The 16,845-nt window shown below is 42.2% G+C and overlaps 1 protein-coding gene across 9 annotated transcripts in view; it reads right to left on the minus strand.

Annotated features, from left to right (window-relative positions):
• Positions 1 to 16,845, minus strand: part of CPNE4 (copine 4) — a 691,914-nt gene that overhangs the window by 470,715 nt on the left and 204,354 nt on the right. For 4 of the 9 annotated variants that reach the window (XM_070239074.1, XM_070239080.1, XM_070239075.1 and 1 more), the window contains 2 exons: positions 10,443 to 10,554; positions 7,931 to 8,080 (listed from right to left, as the gene is read on the minus strand). In XM_070239074.1, the coding sequence (XP_070095175.1) occupies positions 7,931 to 7,956 (26 nt within the window). In that variant the 5' untranslated portion in view covers positions 7,957 to 8,080; positions 10,443 to 10,554. Of the gene's footprint in view, positions 1 to 7,930; positions 8,081 to 9,498; positions 9,621 to 10,103; positions 10,281 to 10,442; positions 10,555 to 14,715; positions 14,775 to 16,845 lie in introns of all 9 variants that reach the window. The other 5 variants (XM_070239081.1, XM_070239078.1, XM_070239070.1 and 2 more) reach the window with 4 other exon arrangements.

Below are 16,845 nucleotides of genomic sequence, written 5' to 3' on the forward strand. Positions count from 1 at the left end.
AGTAACAGAAAAATGAGCTCAAACTAGCTTAAACAATGAGGAATTGATTGGCTCATCTATTTGGAAGAGTCGAGAGGCAGGATAATAATCAGGTGGTTTTATCCAGTAACTGTGGCTGTCAGATTGTGAGATAGTTGCAGCTGCTCAGACTACGCATTCACAGGTCTAGAGGATGAGAGAAAACACTTTTGTCCAGAAATCCCAAACACAAGTTCCAAGGTTTGCTCTGATTTGATCACTTAAGCCAAATGGCCAGCAAAGAGTCAATGCCGGGGCCAGGACAATGTAATATGCTGATGGCTTAAGCTTTTGCCTCCCCAAATAAGTGGGTTGTGTGGGGAAGTAGTGGCCAATTCGATGAAAATTGGGATACCATTAAGACGAGAGTCATGGTCACTGGCTATATAGCTAATAATGACTCTGCATTTGTCACCACATAGTTTTCTGTAAATGAATTCACAATAATTTACAGAACATATGTTCTGTACGTGACCATTTCTGGATATGCAACCTTTTTACATTACACCAGTTCTGATGCGCCTCTTCTCGACATCATTCTGTGAGGGAACAGTCTTCAGAGCAGGGCTGTTTTAACATGACCGGCAGAAACTTGTCAGCCTCTTGATGAACAATCACTCAAAGTTAAAATTTTAAATGCAGAGCCCTCATCAACTATTTCTAAGAGCAGTCCTTCAAATGCCTTCTGCTAACTCCAGCTGCTGGTTGCCCCCTGTCTTGGGAATGGCTTTTCTCTCTTTGCTCTTATTTTCCATTCTTTATTCCTCTCACTGAAAGCCCTCATGTTTCACCTATTCTGCATCAGTGGAAAAACATTTGACATTCTGCTCTTTGGGGACAAAAAGAGTGGCTTTCAGATTAGGCTTAAACTGAAAACAAGTCTCTGCCTCGAGCAGAAATATGATTCTTTCTACACTGACCACCAAACATCCTTTCTGGCTGGAGCATGTCAGAGATTCTACTAGTCAATGCCTTGCCTACCAATATTAACCAGTTTTACAATTAAAATCAGCACAGGTAGGAGAAAGAAAGATGTCAGTCAAGACATTTAAGGGGGTGGTTCAGGCCATCAAATTTGTAGAAAGTGATTCAACACATCATCATATCTTTGCTTTTTATAGATATCAAATCAACTGGACTTCAAGACGCATCTTTATTTGGCAAATAATTTCCCATCCATAAAAAAACAAGGACCAGATCACACAGATAGTACATTTCACAGCCCCTTCTTAGAGCAGCCACAAGTAGCAAGTTGCTTTATTTGCTATCTGTTTCTTCTTCCTGAATACTTTCTTCAGGGAATATAGAAGCACAGACTCAAAAGCAAATATTGACCATTACTCATTCATTCACTCAATAACTATTTACTGAGCACCTGCCATGTGCCAGGTACTCTGCTGGTCACTGGAGATATAAGGGGAAAAAATAGATTGATATTTTAATGGGGTGATAGGCATGAAACAGATAACTCTAATAAAGCATAGTGAGGTTATGATAGAGATGTGGCAGAGTTCTATGGCAGCTTAGGCTGGGAAATAACACTTAGGTTCAGACTTGAAGAGTCAGTACAAGTTGGCTAGGAAAATGGGATTTAGGGAGGAGGAGAAGGCAGAGACAGGATTATGAGCATAAAAGTCCAGAGGTAAAAGTGGTTGGGAAGAGAAGTGGAAGATACAGGCAGGGGGGAGGTTGGGGTGGGACTGGAGATAGAAAAGGGAGATTGGTTGATTCAGAGACACATAGTCCAATAACAATCATGAGAGGGGAAGAGCTGAAGAGGCTGGTAGGAGGCAGATCATGGAAGATCTTATAATGCCATTAAAGAGTGGACCTTAAGAAGTCATTGAAAATTTTTAAAAGGAGAACGGAGATGATTTTGTTTCCATCTTAGAAAGTTCCTTTCAGCAGCTGGATGGAGAATTGATTCAAGGTGAGTGAGACAGGAGGCAAGGAGACTATTTAGGATGACGGGAGTGATCTGAGTGAAAGATGGTGACCTAAACCCACGTGGTGACAGTGAGGATGGAAGACCTGGACGATTCCAGAGATGTTCATAAGACAAAAATTCATATGACTTGGGTTCATTTAGTGTGGATCCAAAAGAACTGAACAGTTCAAATGCGTGGCACCATTTTACTAGGGGTTTCCTTACTGTAACAGAGGCTGTTAGTACCCTCCCTCCCTCCTCACCTCTCACCAGGCCTCCTCTGCCCAAATCTGACATCTCCTGTAGACAGTTGGCATTCACATAGATGGCTGCCTGCATTTGTGTCTGGGGGCATTCTTTGCCCACTGGCATGGGACAGGCCAGAACAAGCATGTCAATGCCTCTAAGAGTGACCCTCAACCCAAGAGGGATGGAAACTAGTAGATAAATATCCCAACTTCCTCATCCTTTCCTGGGACGACTCCACGGCATGTTATACCTAGTCTCTCAGAAGGTCCTCAATGAGACTGAACTCCCGTTGCCCACAGTGGTAACCCACTCATAAACGCATCTTTATGGGCTTTCTGAACTTCCCTGTTTACAGCCCTGTCCCCTGACTTCTGCTTCCTGGAATAACCTCCCAAATAAACTACTAACACCAAAATCCTTGTCTCAGGGTCAACTTTCAGGGAAGCCTAAATTAAGCACTACATTGTTGCCAGAATTATTAACTGAAAGAGAAATTTATAAAGCTCATCCACCCGTCTTCGAGCCTTTCAAACTATCCCTGTCACTCAGCAGAGGCAATCACGGCCAGAGCCCATCAGGCTCACTTCTCTAGAGGGCAGACAAATAGAGTAGCTGTATGAGGTTCTAATCAAGTCCCACCCCTGCCCTCCTTGCCAGGGCCTCCTCAGTCAGTCCAGTTCTCTGCCTGAGATTCCCTTTTCTTCCCCAGTGACTGGGGGTGAGCAGAAGGGATTACTACTGCAAATCATCTAAAATCAAGTACCTTGGCGTCTGTATCTATATTTTATTAACATGTATTAATCATTGCTGGGGCCTTGTCCAGAGCCCTCTCTGGGAGAACAATTAGTTTAGTATATAATCATTTTTTATGATTTCCTGGATTTTACACAAATGGAATTTTAAAGGAAAGCATAACCCATTATTCAGGGATAGATCAGAAAGCAAACACTTTACCACCTGCCCACCACTTGATCTTACCTCATGCTCTATGTTAAAGGGGATCATGATATAAGATAAGAAAAGCATCTGTGAAAAGTACAATATATGTCAGGTTCTCAGACTCATTTCCTCATTGAGCAAAGTGGTCTTTACCCTACTCGCTCAGATCAGATGGCCTAGGCTGCAGATCAGAGAGGAGGATGGGGGACGGGAGATAGCGGATGAGGAGAAGCAGGAACTATTTCGGAACACCTGAGCAGTGTCGAGTGGTAGACCCAATGCTTTGCATATGCTGTCTCATTGAATCTTCCCCATAAATCTACACAACAAGGGAGATTATTCCCATTTACAGATGAAGAGTCTGAAGCATAAGGCAGTTAAAGAATGTGGCCAACATCATACGTGGGGGTGGTAGAGACCGAATTTAACCTAGGCCTGTTTGGCTCCGAAGCTCATACATTTTCCACTTTGCCATTTGATTTCAAGGCATTTTTACTCTGTTTCCTGTGGATATTCTCCAAAGGCAGAGAAAGCTTTTCCTGGTGGAACTGTCAGTAAGAGTATTTCGCAGCATCTGGGCAAGCCCACAGGGGACTGAGGCAAGCACTTTAGTGTTAACCTCCCTTACTTTCTCCAACCCCAGACTTATCAACATATCAGGAAGCCAGCCCTGTTGCTGCAAACAGCCAGTTAGGAGCACCTCTAAATTTAATAAAAACTTAATAATTCATAACAAGAAAAGTGCTCGGGCAGGTAAAGACAGCAGGTTATAGAATCTCCCTTCCCCCAATACACAACAGCACCACCACCAACAACAACAACAACAACACATGATTTAAAAAGTGAAGAGAACCACTACAGCCAACATTATGCTATGAACTATAAAAACGGCAGCTGAGCTAGGGCAGTGGAAGAAAAGAAGATCCTGGCGCAGCTTAGCAGAATCACTGTTGGGTAAAGAAAATGAATCAATGAACCTGAGAGTAATCACTAACAGCCCCCAAGTTGGCACAGTGAGGAGTTTGGGGGAGGTTGTAAAAACTCTCTCAACCTCAGTGCCTATCGCTGCAGGAACTGCCAGGATCAGAGGAATTCCTAGCACTCCACTAGGGCATCCCCCAACTGAGAAAAACAAGAAGAAGGAAGGCAAGATGGTTAGAATTACCCAGATCTAACCATCTCCACCAATAACAGGGACTTAGTAGAGCAAGACGGAAAAAAAAACAGTGCTCTCAGGGTGTCAGGGGCGGGGGCACTGAGAACTCCAGACTCACATCTTGGCTTGGAATTCTGAATGAGGAGCCACATCTCTGGATGCTGTTTGTTTTTCTTCTTCTACTGGCAGGAATAGAAATAGCCTTTGGGGAAAGACAGGTGAGTGGAAATGGGGATACGAAACAACCAGGATGACTTCTCTGATGTAAGGATGGTACACACTGACTTGGAGGACAGATCCAAAGAAAGATGCTATCCCCGTCCTCTCTCCCCTCCACAAGAATACAAAACAGCTCCAACCAGGTGGAGTGAGTCCTGATACACGACGTTTGACAAAGCTTCAGAAGAAAGAGAAGTCCCAGGTCCTCCAAAGGTCACACACAACCCAAGCTGGCCTCTCCAAAATCCCTCTCATTGCTCCAGGCTGTTTTTAAACATGAGAAGAACTCACAAGATGCACACCTCAATGTAGCTCAGAGGAAGAAGACACCTAAGTCACTCACAGAGTGAGAACGGAGTCGAGGAGAAGCGGTCCACATTATTAGAACAAATGTAAACTCTGGGTAGAATTGTCCACATCAAGTACTGAAGAGGAAAAGAAATGGTGTGGCATTAAGAAAACTTACCACAGTTCCATGAAAGAGCAAGAGCAGGGCTAGGAACAGGAGCAGAAAGAGAGACTATGCCAAAAACTGTCCAAAAACCTAACATGGAAGAAAGTTCTCCGACAGCACTTCATGACATAATTTTTCTATGGGCTCCTATAGAAAATGAAGTCAATAAAATAAGGCCACAAACCAAAGATAATAAAACAACAGGATGCAATGAAAATTGAAATTGCAAAGAAAAAGAAACAAGCCAAAGACCGAAACAACCCATTATGGAAGGAATATAATAGACACAGCTGAAAACAATTACTAACGTATAAGGGAGACTTAATGACCGTGAATGTAGAGGGAAAAAAACCAACAGCCTAAAACAATAAGAAAAAAGATAATAGATGCAGAAAACAGAAAGAAAGAAAAAAACAACAGCGGCCCAACATAAGGCATAATATTGTTCCAGAAACAGAAAATTCAATCAGTGGGAAAGAAAACGTATTAAAAATTCTAGTAGAAGAGACATTCCTTGAAACAAGGGAAAACAATCTACACACTGAAAGGACACAGAATGTTCCAGAAAAAATGAATAATCGTGAGAGAATTATTGAAATCATAGTTAAGTTACTGAACTCTAAGGCTAAAAGAGAATTCTTCAGGTTTTTAGTGGACCAAAAAGTAGGTCATGAGGACCAAAAAAAAAAGAGTCAGGCTTCAAAACCTCCACAGCAAAATTTAATGAAAGAAGTTGACAAATAAAAATGGCAAGCAATAGCATATATTGGAGAATATGAGGAAGCCATTTGGTATAAACCTAATTCCCCCCACCTTGTCTTTCCAAAAGGGCCTGACCAGTGGCTGTTGAGCATGCATTGTATATCTGCTTTAGATATTCCCTATGGCAAGAGCAAAGGCCCTTGAGATAAAGGTGCAACTTCCCTCCCCCTCTTAATGTTGGCATTTCTTTAAAGATTAAGCATCTTTCCTTGGGCTAGAAACTGATTGCTGCACTCACCTGTGACCACCCAGCTCAAGACAATAGACTTGCATCCCGCTACACCCTCCTCCGAGATAGCAGACCCACTACCTGCTGTGTCCATCAAGTGCTGTGCCAATAGGGCAATCTTGTGGCTATTGTGGGAGGGACATTTCAATCATATGTGAAACGTCCTATATGGGGGTATATAACCACTCTGTATACCTCACTTCTTTGGTGCCCTTTCTTCCTTCGGGAAGAAAGGCCTCGGGCCATGGTCCTCAGATTTCAGCTCAGAATAAACTCACCCAAATTTTCATTTATAGATTGGTTATGGATTATTTTCGTCAACAAAGTCAATAACCAATGACTACAAAGTTCTGAATTCAAGAAACCCTGACCCAAGACTGTCTTGCAAAATCAAGATGTCTTTCAAGCATAGAGGAAACAAAAAATTCACCATGAGAGAGTCAAGGATTATAACACTTGAGAGGCCTTGAAAAAAACTCCCAGGTAATTAAATCAAAGCAACAAAGCATTAAATCAAAATACAGAATTCAAGAATAGACAAACTGAAAGGACTAAATTCTTGTAGATAAAATCAAGATTAAACAATTATAGGAATACGGTGCAGAATAAATATTATGAATCTTGAGAACTTAAAAATAAAATACAGCCGAAGGAAATCAGGAGGTGAGGGAAAAGAAAATAGGAGAAAATATAAATATGCAGCTTTTTGATTTTTCATAGCAGGAAAACAATCAGTATTGTATAAACATGGAACACAGTTAAAAACCATATATGACTCCTACTGGCAACGTTTCTGCGAACTATTTTCTTGTTGATAGAAAATGGATCTCAAAGTTTAATGTGCACAGAATCCCCTGGAGGGCTCGTTACAATGCAGATTGCTGGGCCCCACCGACAGAGTTCCTGGCTCAGAGGGTGTGGGCTGATATCAGAGAACTTGCATTTCTAACAAGTTCTCAGGTGATTGCTGGTGTTGCTGGTCCAGAGACCCCTGCCTTAGAAGGAGTTTTAGGAACTAGATTCTCTTGGGAAATCATTAGTTTAAATTTAAGGAGATTTAATAATTTTTATTTAAAATGAAATATATGGTACGATCTATTAATATAATCATCATTTCCGTATAACCCACCCACTTTTCTAGTTTTTTATATACCTGGAGAGAGAAAGAGACAGGGGAGTGGAGGGGAGGAGAGGGGAGGCGAGAGGAGGGAGACGTTTAGAATAATGTTCACTTGATGTTGATAGTTTTTTCCCAGGCAGTGAGATTTGGAGATGATCTTATTTGTACTTTTTATATTCTTTGAATCTCTCAGAATGAGCCTATGAAAGATTTTTACAAAATAGAGAGGTCATTAACAATGACAATAAACTAGGTGCCTTTCTTTCGTGACCCTAGAATTTGCTTTTCCAATTTCTTAGGGGTTTTGGTGAACAAATTCATATTCAGACTTTCCATGTCCTTTGAGATTTTATAACCCCCACTCTCATCCGCCTCAGCCTCACAAAAGATGCTTCGTGGCTTTTCTCATTCCCTGTCCTGAGACCCCAATTCCCCCAACTCATTTTAATTCCCCTTGTCTGGTATGTTTTGCAACACTCCGACTTATTCATTTTTTTATTGATGTCACATTGGTCTATAACATGTAAATTTCACATGTACATCATTATATTTCAACTTCTGTATAGACTGCATCGTGTTCACCACCAAAAGTCCAGTTGCCATCTGTCACCATCCACACGTGCCCCTTTACACCTTTCACCCTCTCCCGCCCCCTTCCTCTCTGGTAACCACCAATCTGTTCTTTGTATCTATGTGTTTGTGGAAACTCTCCTACTTTATATCATTGGACACATTTAGCCATTAAATAAAGAAAAGCTTTCTCCCACAGGGTCAATGAATACTTTATATATGGTTCCAGAGCTGTAAATGAGAAAAAGTAAAAATAAAACATTACCAATTATGAGCTTCCAAATTACCTCTCAGCTTCAGAATAACTTCCCATCAGTGAAGGAAACACAGATGATATCACCACCAGTGAAATGAGAGCAAAGAGAAGCACCAACAGCAGTGAGTCCAACCTCAGGGGTAGAAGTTTGCAACAGAATCTGAGCACTGGATTGGAACCCCTGTGAGGGTGTATGGGGGAGAGAGAGAAAAAAATGAATAAGTGAATGGAGAAACCATTGGGGTTATTAAATAAGAATTAGCAAAGCAAATGCCCCATCAGAGCAACTTAAAAAAAAAAAAGTAGGATTTATAATCTGATCATAAGATGGTTTCCAGGTTGACCTCTCAGGTGTGAATCAGGAATAAGTGTGACCCCCATCATCAATATATCCATGACACACTCTTATTGTTTTGTGGATCTTCCCAACTCTCATGTTTTCTGAGTCTTTGATTCTGTGTCCCTCTCTCTCCCTGGAAAACAGGGTGTCAGAGAACATGCTCTGCCTGGAGCGGCAGCTATTCTCCTTGGTCAGGTTCATCACCAAGGCAGCTGCTAGCAATCTTCCTCACCTGAAAGACCTCAAGCTGCTCTCACCTGGGCGTTGGTTCCCACCAAGGAGCAGGAGGATGAGACAGCTATATCTGAGAGAGCAGACTGTCCAACTCTTCTTGTAGCAAGTTTTGCTGAAGGCTGATACAGTGTGTCTTATACTCACTTTTCTCCTGGCCCAGGACTTTCTGACTTCACAAGGCAGCCAATGTTCCCAAATTGTCTTTATTCCCTGTTCTACTCTGAGGAAGAAGAGTTGAGTTTCTTCCTTGCGTGTACGTCTATCATCTCAGCCTGACTCATTGACCCTTACTACTATTTTTGTTTGATTCTGGAAGCTTCACTATGCCTTTTCCTAATGGGTCTGTTTATTTGATACCCCAGTCAAGTCTGGTCTGCTTTCCCAGACAAGTTACAAATGGAGGCCTGCATAAATGCAGCCTGTAGCCCCCAACTCTCTTCTTTGACATATTAAGAATGTCATCATTTTTGTAGCGTTTTTTCCTCTTTGCCAACTTTGATGACCCAAAGGAGGTGGAAAGTGTAGCCGTCCCTGACACAGAAGGGTTAATAATCACTGGAAAAGGCTTGCCAACAAACTGTGACCCGGAGGTGAGAAGGCCGGTTAACCAATGACGGGTAAGACCTCCAGGGGGAGGCAACCTAAGCCAGGCACGGTCGCCTGGGGGCACAGATGGAGACACAATATCGGGAGCAGAAGGGGCCGTTGCCTAGGAGGGCTTGCATGCGCTGAAATAAAATATACGAGCACAGCAATAACATGATAATATCAAAACAGAGGCCAAGGGAGGGATCCTTGAGAAATCACTAAGAATTCTTGGCATTCGCTAATCACATTGTCCAGAACACCTGTGTATGTTTAACAGATGTAAGCTACATATATATTGAAATGCTGGTTATAATAAACTCAGAGGGCCATCAGCCCTCTCCGCACCTATCCTGATGTGTACATTGGATTGCGACACCGACAGAGTCTTTTCATATGGTATCCGGAGATGTTCCAAGTCAAAGCAGCAAGATACATACTGGGTTTGGAATTGGAAGACCTGGAGCCCAGTACTGTTTTCAGTCATAACTAGTTGTATAACCTTCAGTACACAGGTACAGCCTAGGTACAACCAAATTTCCTTGGGCTTCAGCTTCCACACCTGTTAGATACAAACAAGAATACTCAAGATGTGCTCTCACAGGACAGTGGAGAAATTGGAGCAAGACAATGAAGGTGGAGGTCCTTCAACATCCATAAATTCCTCTAGAAATGAAAAGGTTACGTTATGGTACCCAACTAAAGAAAAGTTATAGAGAATGACTCTATTCTCCTCCTTTGTCTTTAGACTCTTACATTAAAGGAAGAAATTTGGAAGAGAAATAAGTGGGGAGAAAGGTCTTGCAACTTGAAATTTAAGAGGAATTTTATTCACTCAATATTAATTAAGCAACTACTGTATATCTTTTGCTAAGTACAGTAGATTCACATCTGACTAAGATTTTGGTCCTCACTCAAAAAGCGGAAAGTTTAGTGAGGGACACAGATGGGAAAACAGACGAGTTCAATATAGTATGATAAGAGCCATGATCAAAACATACATGGGTCACTACTGAAAGCACAGAGAAGGGCCATCGGACCTGACCTGAGACATGAGCTGAAAGAAGACTCTCAGAGGCGTTAATCCTCAGGCAAATCTTGAAGAACCAAAATTTGAATGTCGATCTCTGTACTTGTGTTTCATCTTCTTTTTCAGATGGAGTGGGGAGCTGGCAAGTGGGGGCAGGCAGCAATGTTGCAGGAGCTGAGCCCTAGGCTCTGTCTTGAATATGGGTCAGCAAAGCATGACACAAATGGGTAAATATTAGCAGCAATGCTCAATGGGACATTTGAGTCATCCAAGAAGCAGGCAGCCCAGAAGTATCCCGTAAACTCCAAATGGGCGAGATGAAAAGCCAAGAAGGTTCTGAATTTGTGAGCTTACCTGAAGGGTGTTATGACATGGGGGAAGGAAGCAAGAATGAGGCGTTCACTGTCAGGTTAGAAATGAGCTCCGTGTGGCTCGGGGCCATGCCTGGGGGATCAAGAAGCAGATCCTGGGGGAGCAAAGAGAGAGAGCTCATTTACAACAGATTGTTTTCATGGATGATAACATTAACACTCAGAGAAAGATGAACGAAACCCACATGAGCCTAAGTTGAAGACACAGCATTACAGAGTATAAATACAGCTGAATCATTAAATGTTAGGGATCAAAGGGACCTAAATCCAGTCCAATTCTTTATTTTATGGATAAGAAAACAAAATCCACATTTGAAGTTTCCTGTCCAAAGTCTCACATTTAGTTAGTAGCAGAACTGAGACCGTGAACAAATAAAGCCACCATTTTTACTGAGTGCTCACTCTGTACCAGACACCTCATCTCTGATCTCCACAAGTCATCCCGTCCTGAGGAACCGGAATTCAGAGAAAGCAAACAACTTACCTCGACTCACAGAGCCAGTAAGTCACGGGTCAGAGAGTTCAAGACTGGTCTGGCTGCCAAAAAAATCTGAGTTCATTTTGCTACACTGTGCTGTTCTGTGTCTCTCCCAGGGGTTAGAGAAATGCAGAGGTTCACACAGCTCCCAGATGTCCAACTCAGGATTTGAACCAAAGCCTACGCCGTTCCAGTACTCTGAATTTACTTATATGGGCTAAGGTTTTTTAGCCCTTCTGAGCTACCCTAGCCTGAGTGAGACTTTATTCTCTAGAACATGTGCCATTAGACCAGCATAAAAAACTCCTCATCATGTCCCACAGTAATAGCGGCTGAGATATGGCTTTGTTTGACCCAAATTCAAGCTTTTTCAGCAACAAAAACATGAAAACACAACTTCAGACAAATGTTCCTCCACCAGCATGCTGTAATTACACATGGTTATTAAAATTGTCTTTTACTGGATTTTTCTTTTCTGTACATATGGAAATTGGATTAATTAAAATAATAAAACACTCCATCGTTTATATAACCCCACCGGTACATATCAGTTTTCTCAAGACAAGAGGGAAAATAACTTTTAGAAGTAGCAATGAAGAAGGAATACTGGCAATTCTTGAATATGTTTCTGCTACTTTGGGTTAGGAGAGAAATGTAAGGGTTTTGGGTTTGGTGGACATGGGTGGGTCAATAAGCATTGAACTGAGATAGCCCTGAGCACTGGAAGAGGAGGCAGAAGAACGAAAGACACAGACCCTGGACTCCTGGAGATTAGCACCTGGGAGTGGAGACAGGCCTCCTGGAGATAAAACCACAGTCATACAGAGCAAAGCAATAGATTTACGGGTGAAAAAACAATATGGCAGAGTGTAGATGAAGTTAGGTAGGCTTCTAAGGAACAAACATATGCCTGTTGACATTCCCATTCACTCATTTATTCATTCATTCACTCATTCATTCATTCATTCATTCATTAAATACTTATGGGAACTTACTAGGTCAGTTATTATCGAGGAGCTGGAGAAAATCATGAAGTAAAACAAAAACAAAAAACTAGCCTCATGAAGGTCATGTTCTAGTGATTGGAAATGGGGGTGGGATGTATATACACACACTCATACATATATAGGTCAGGTGGTAGTAAATGCTATAGAGAAGAATAAAGCAGGAGAGAGGGATGGGAGGAATGCTAGGAGGCTGCAGATTAAACAGGGCGTCAGAGAAGGTGCTATTTGAACAAGAACCTAAAGTTTGTATGAAATCGAGCCATGTCATTATCTAGGGATAGAACATTCCAGGCAGGGGATAAAATGTGTTCGAAGGCCCTGAGGTGCAGATATTTAAGAAACAGAAGATCTATGTAGCTGGAATGGAGCAAGTGAGGGAGAAAGTAGTGAGAGACAAAGCCAGAGAGATAATGAAGGAACAGACCCCAGAGCCACTCAACAGAACTTTCTGTCATAATAAAAATATTCTATATCTGTGCTGTCCAATACAGTAGCCACTAGCCACATATGGCTACTGAGCACTTGAAATGGGACTAGTGTGACTGAAAAGCTCAATTCTTAATTTTATTTAATTTTAATATTTTTAAATAGCCACATGTGGCTACTATATTGGACAGTGAAGATGAGCCTTGTAGGCCATTGTCAAGATTTTAGCTTTTACTCTGAATAAGATGAAAAGAAACTGGAGAAGAGCAGAGGAGCAACATGACTGACTTAGGCTTTAAAAGGATCCCTCTAGATCCTCCAACGAAAACAGACTGTAGGGTCAAGAGCAGAATCAGGGAAATCTGAGATAATCCAGATGAGAGATGATAACGTGGGCTGGATGGTAACTTAGATGGGGCTAGGGGTGGGCAGTGCTGGAGATGGTGTGAAGTGGTCAAATTCTAGATATAATTTGAAGGTAGAGCCCATAGGATATACTGCCAGATTGGGTGTGGGATGTGAGAGACAGAGAGAAGTTATGAATGGCTCATAGGTTATTGTCAGAGCATTGCACAGAACATTCACAGGAAAAGATTCTGAGAACTGTAGGCTAGGAAACCTCACTTCTTCTATCTTTGGTGGCATGGAAAGTTCTAGATTAATTGGAGATCATGCCCATGTTGCAAGGTCACTTCAGATTAAGTGAGATCACATATGTGAAGTGTCTAGCATGGAGTTCAGCACTTAGTAGGTCCTAATATGTTAGTTTTCTTCTCCAGGAAGCCTGAGTACAGACCCTTCCAATAACAAGAGCCCTGTGGACTAGCAGGGGTTGGTGCTTTTCCCATAAAGAGGCAGAAAGTAAATATTTTTGGTTTTGTGGGCCATACAGTCTCTGTCACAACTACTTAACTCTGTTGTAGCAAAAGCAGCTAGAGACACAAAACATAAATAAACAGGCATAGCTATGTTCCAATAAAACTTTTTTTCTAAGAACAGATAACTGTCTGTATTCGGCCTCTGGGCCATAGTTTGCCAACCCCTGGATTAGAGGAAATATTCATTTACTCTACAAGGTCACTTTAGAGAGACATATAGGGTGACCCATACGTCTCACTTATCAGTGACAGTCTCAGTATACAGCTGCTGTGCCAGCATAATTATTAATACAGATTCCTTTCACTATTAAGGGTGTCCCAGTTTGAACAATAAACTATGTGGTCATAAGCATACACCTCTTTGTCCTACACAGAGAGAAGATGGGGTAGTGTGATCGTTCCAGAGCTCTTTTGGTAGTTATGCATTTTGTTTTAATTTATGAAACAAAATTAAGTCTTATTGAGTGCCTATTCTGTTTGATGCCATAAAAAGGACCAAAGCAGGACCAGATAATACATAGCATACCCCACTCTTTCATACCCAAAGCAGGCGTCACTAATTGATCATGGAATTCCATTCCTGAGCCAGCTCAAATACAGTCCCACCTTTTTTTTTTAAGGAAGATTAGCCCTGAGCTAACATCCACCACCAACCCTCCTCTTTTCAATTGAGGAAGATTGGCCCTAAGCTAACATCTGTGCCCATCCTGCTCTATTTTATATGTGGGACGCCTGCCACAGCGTGGCTGGATAAGTAGTACGTAGGTCCACACTCAGAATCTGAATGGAGGAACCACAGGCTGGGCTGCCCAAGCACAGCATGTGAACTTAATCACTGAATCACCCAATTGGCCCCAGGGCCACCATTTTTTTTCAACTCATTTCTCAGGGCGGCCACTACCAATCATACCACAACGCAATCTCGTTGTTATCCCAGCCTAAGAGGGCAGAGTATGGCTCCTTCTCACCAAGACTCATCGCCCAGCTGGGAAGATCAAGTTGCAACATATATAATTCTAAAGTAAGTCTGACTATGATACATAGTGCAAACAATAGATATGATAAGAGTTCTTATTGGAAATTTCCATTTTCTGAGCCTCCCATGAAATAATGGTTTTACTTCCCTTAAGAAAATCACAAGACCCCGTAAGAATTTGCCAAGGGGATGCATGCTATAGTATTTCATGGTCTCTTTTTTTAGAAATTGGGAGATTGAAAAATGTCATCTCAGAGAGGACAAAACGACTGAGTTTAAAGGTTTGGCCAGTCAATAAGAATATCCTGAAGGCATGTTGTACAAAGAGCACTAAAATAAGAATTACAAAAACGACACAAAAGAAGTAAAATAAAAAGAATAATGACACTGAGCTCCTGCTTTTGATCTCCAAGGCTCTGGGCCCCCACTGGCTGACAGACCCACAACTTCTCAAGATGAGTGAAGGCTGATGTCAGCCCCCCACGCCCTACCTTGACCAGGTGGCTTCTTTTCTTGTAGTACCAAAAAAACACATGTCTACTCAGCAGCCCTGCAAAGGAATACATAACACAGTTGTAGGGTGAAAAGCAGAATGTGATTGACCCTCTTTTATGAAAGGACCCTAAGTCTGTCTACAAAATGAGTTTATCTGTAACCTGACATATCTGTGTTGCTCACCTAGCTTGCCTCCCATGTGACAGTGTGGGATAGTTTACTGTCAAAAACAAGAACCACGCGTCAAGGTTTTCAGGCTCCTTTTTTAGCCCTATGACTTGTACAGAATAGCTCTCTCAAGGATGAGGTGATGTGTGGGTAAAAGGTGTGAGCATTTGTCAATTGTCTCACCCAAGGATCCCCACCACCACCACATGCACACACACATACAACACATGCACACAAATCAGCTGTCTCTGGGGGACCCACATCTTCAAGCCCTCTGGGAATCATTTGTCCTTTACTTTTCAATCAGAACTACTGATCCTACTTTCTGGGGAAAGTCAGCACCGACACTCTTCCCCTTCACGCTGCCCCCTGCAATGTTTCTGAGGATTCCCATGGAGCTTCACCTGTCCCTTAGTCATCTCATCTTAGGGTTCAGCTTCCCGCTTCTGCTGAGTCCTCAGCCTCCCTTTGCATCCCTCCTCCTGCAACTGCTCTGTCCTTCCTGCTCATCATCGGCCCCTTGGGAGTCCACCTTAGTCTTTCATTCCACACAAAGCTCTGTTGATCTAGGGCAGCTCTGTACAACAGAACATCACTCAAGATTTGAAGCAATGGAAATGGGGACTATAATAATTTAAGACATAATCTCAAAATTAAAAAGCATGACGTTTTGCTCCAAAATGCAACCTTCCCTCTCACAGTCTCTCGCTGGCTGTGTTTCTTCCCTTAGGCACAGGCTTCCTGCCAACTTAGGGGCCTCTGGTTCTCTCTCGCTCCCCTTCACTATTTCCCTTCTCCTAGTTTCCTTGCCTCTCACATACCCTATCCCTTCCTACGGGACCCTTAGAAATTCAAAATTCCCCTCAATTTGTTAGGTTTATTGTACAGAGCATCCTGCTGTCCCCCTGTCTACCCTCCTCTCCTTTCAGACAATGTCCTGGGGGAAAGGGAGGTCAAGTTTCACCCTCTAAGAAGCCATCAAGGTAGACTCCTAATGCTCCACCTCCTCTGATGTAAAACAAAACCCTCCCCAGACTTCAAAATTGGTTACATTCAATTTTTCTCCTGTTTAAAATGGTAATTTTTCTTCCTGCCACGCAAAAAATTAAAGAGAATTTTGTTTCACAATTAATATGGCATCCTTTCATTCTCTACTTGTTGAGATTTAGGCAATGCCCTGAAAGAGAAGCGTTTAAAAAAATTCTGTAGTCCAATGGACCAGTTCCATACATACCCGAAAATAACTACAAGTTTCTGATGACACAAATATGCGTTTCTAGGTAGGGATTTTTTTTTTTTGCCTTTCTTTAACAGTTGTTATGTATTCTATTCTCTTGAGATAAGAAAAAACTGAGTCCCAACAACATCAGTATCTAAAGAAAGCAGAGGATGAGGAATTGGCACCCAGAAGCTGTAATTTGGAAGCGGGTGCTGTCCTTAGATTGCTGGAGGTGGGCTGGGGAGGTGTATTTGGCTTTGCATCATGATCTGAAGTTAGAACTAGAAAAGAATAAAATTAGGAAGTGTTTCTTCCTCTGTAAAATGGAGGATTTCCAGATCCTGCCACTTCACCCTCACTCCCCAATCCCAGCAAAACAGAAAACGTCCTACACAGAATTTTCAGGAACATTTCCCTGTCCACCCTTTTGGAATGGTCTCAACAAATCCAACTCGGACAGGCCAAATGATGAAGGTAGGCCGGAAGAATAGAATGGGGACAAGGCTCTGGTTGACTTGAGAATTTTCTGTAGTGTCAGGTGACTGGAACAGGGACATATTTTGAGGACTTCCTGATTCAAACTCAGGATTACTCAGTCATGGAGATGTCACTAAGGGAACATTAAGGATGGGGTAGATTTGGGATTAAGGATTGTCTTTTCCTTTCTGCCTCACTCCTTAGAAGGATAATAAATTTAGCTAACTTGTGTCCACCTACTATTTGAGAAGCTCTGTGCTAT

Source organism: Equus caballus, chromosome 16 (genome assembly GCF_041296265.1).
Source record: "Equus caballus isolate H_3958 breed thoroughbred chromosome 16, TB-T2T, whole genome shotgun sequence".
Lineage (NCBI taxonomy): Eukaryota > Metazoa > Chordata > Mammalia > Perissodactyla > Equidae > Equus > Equus caballus.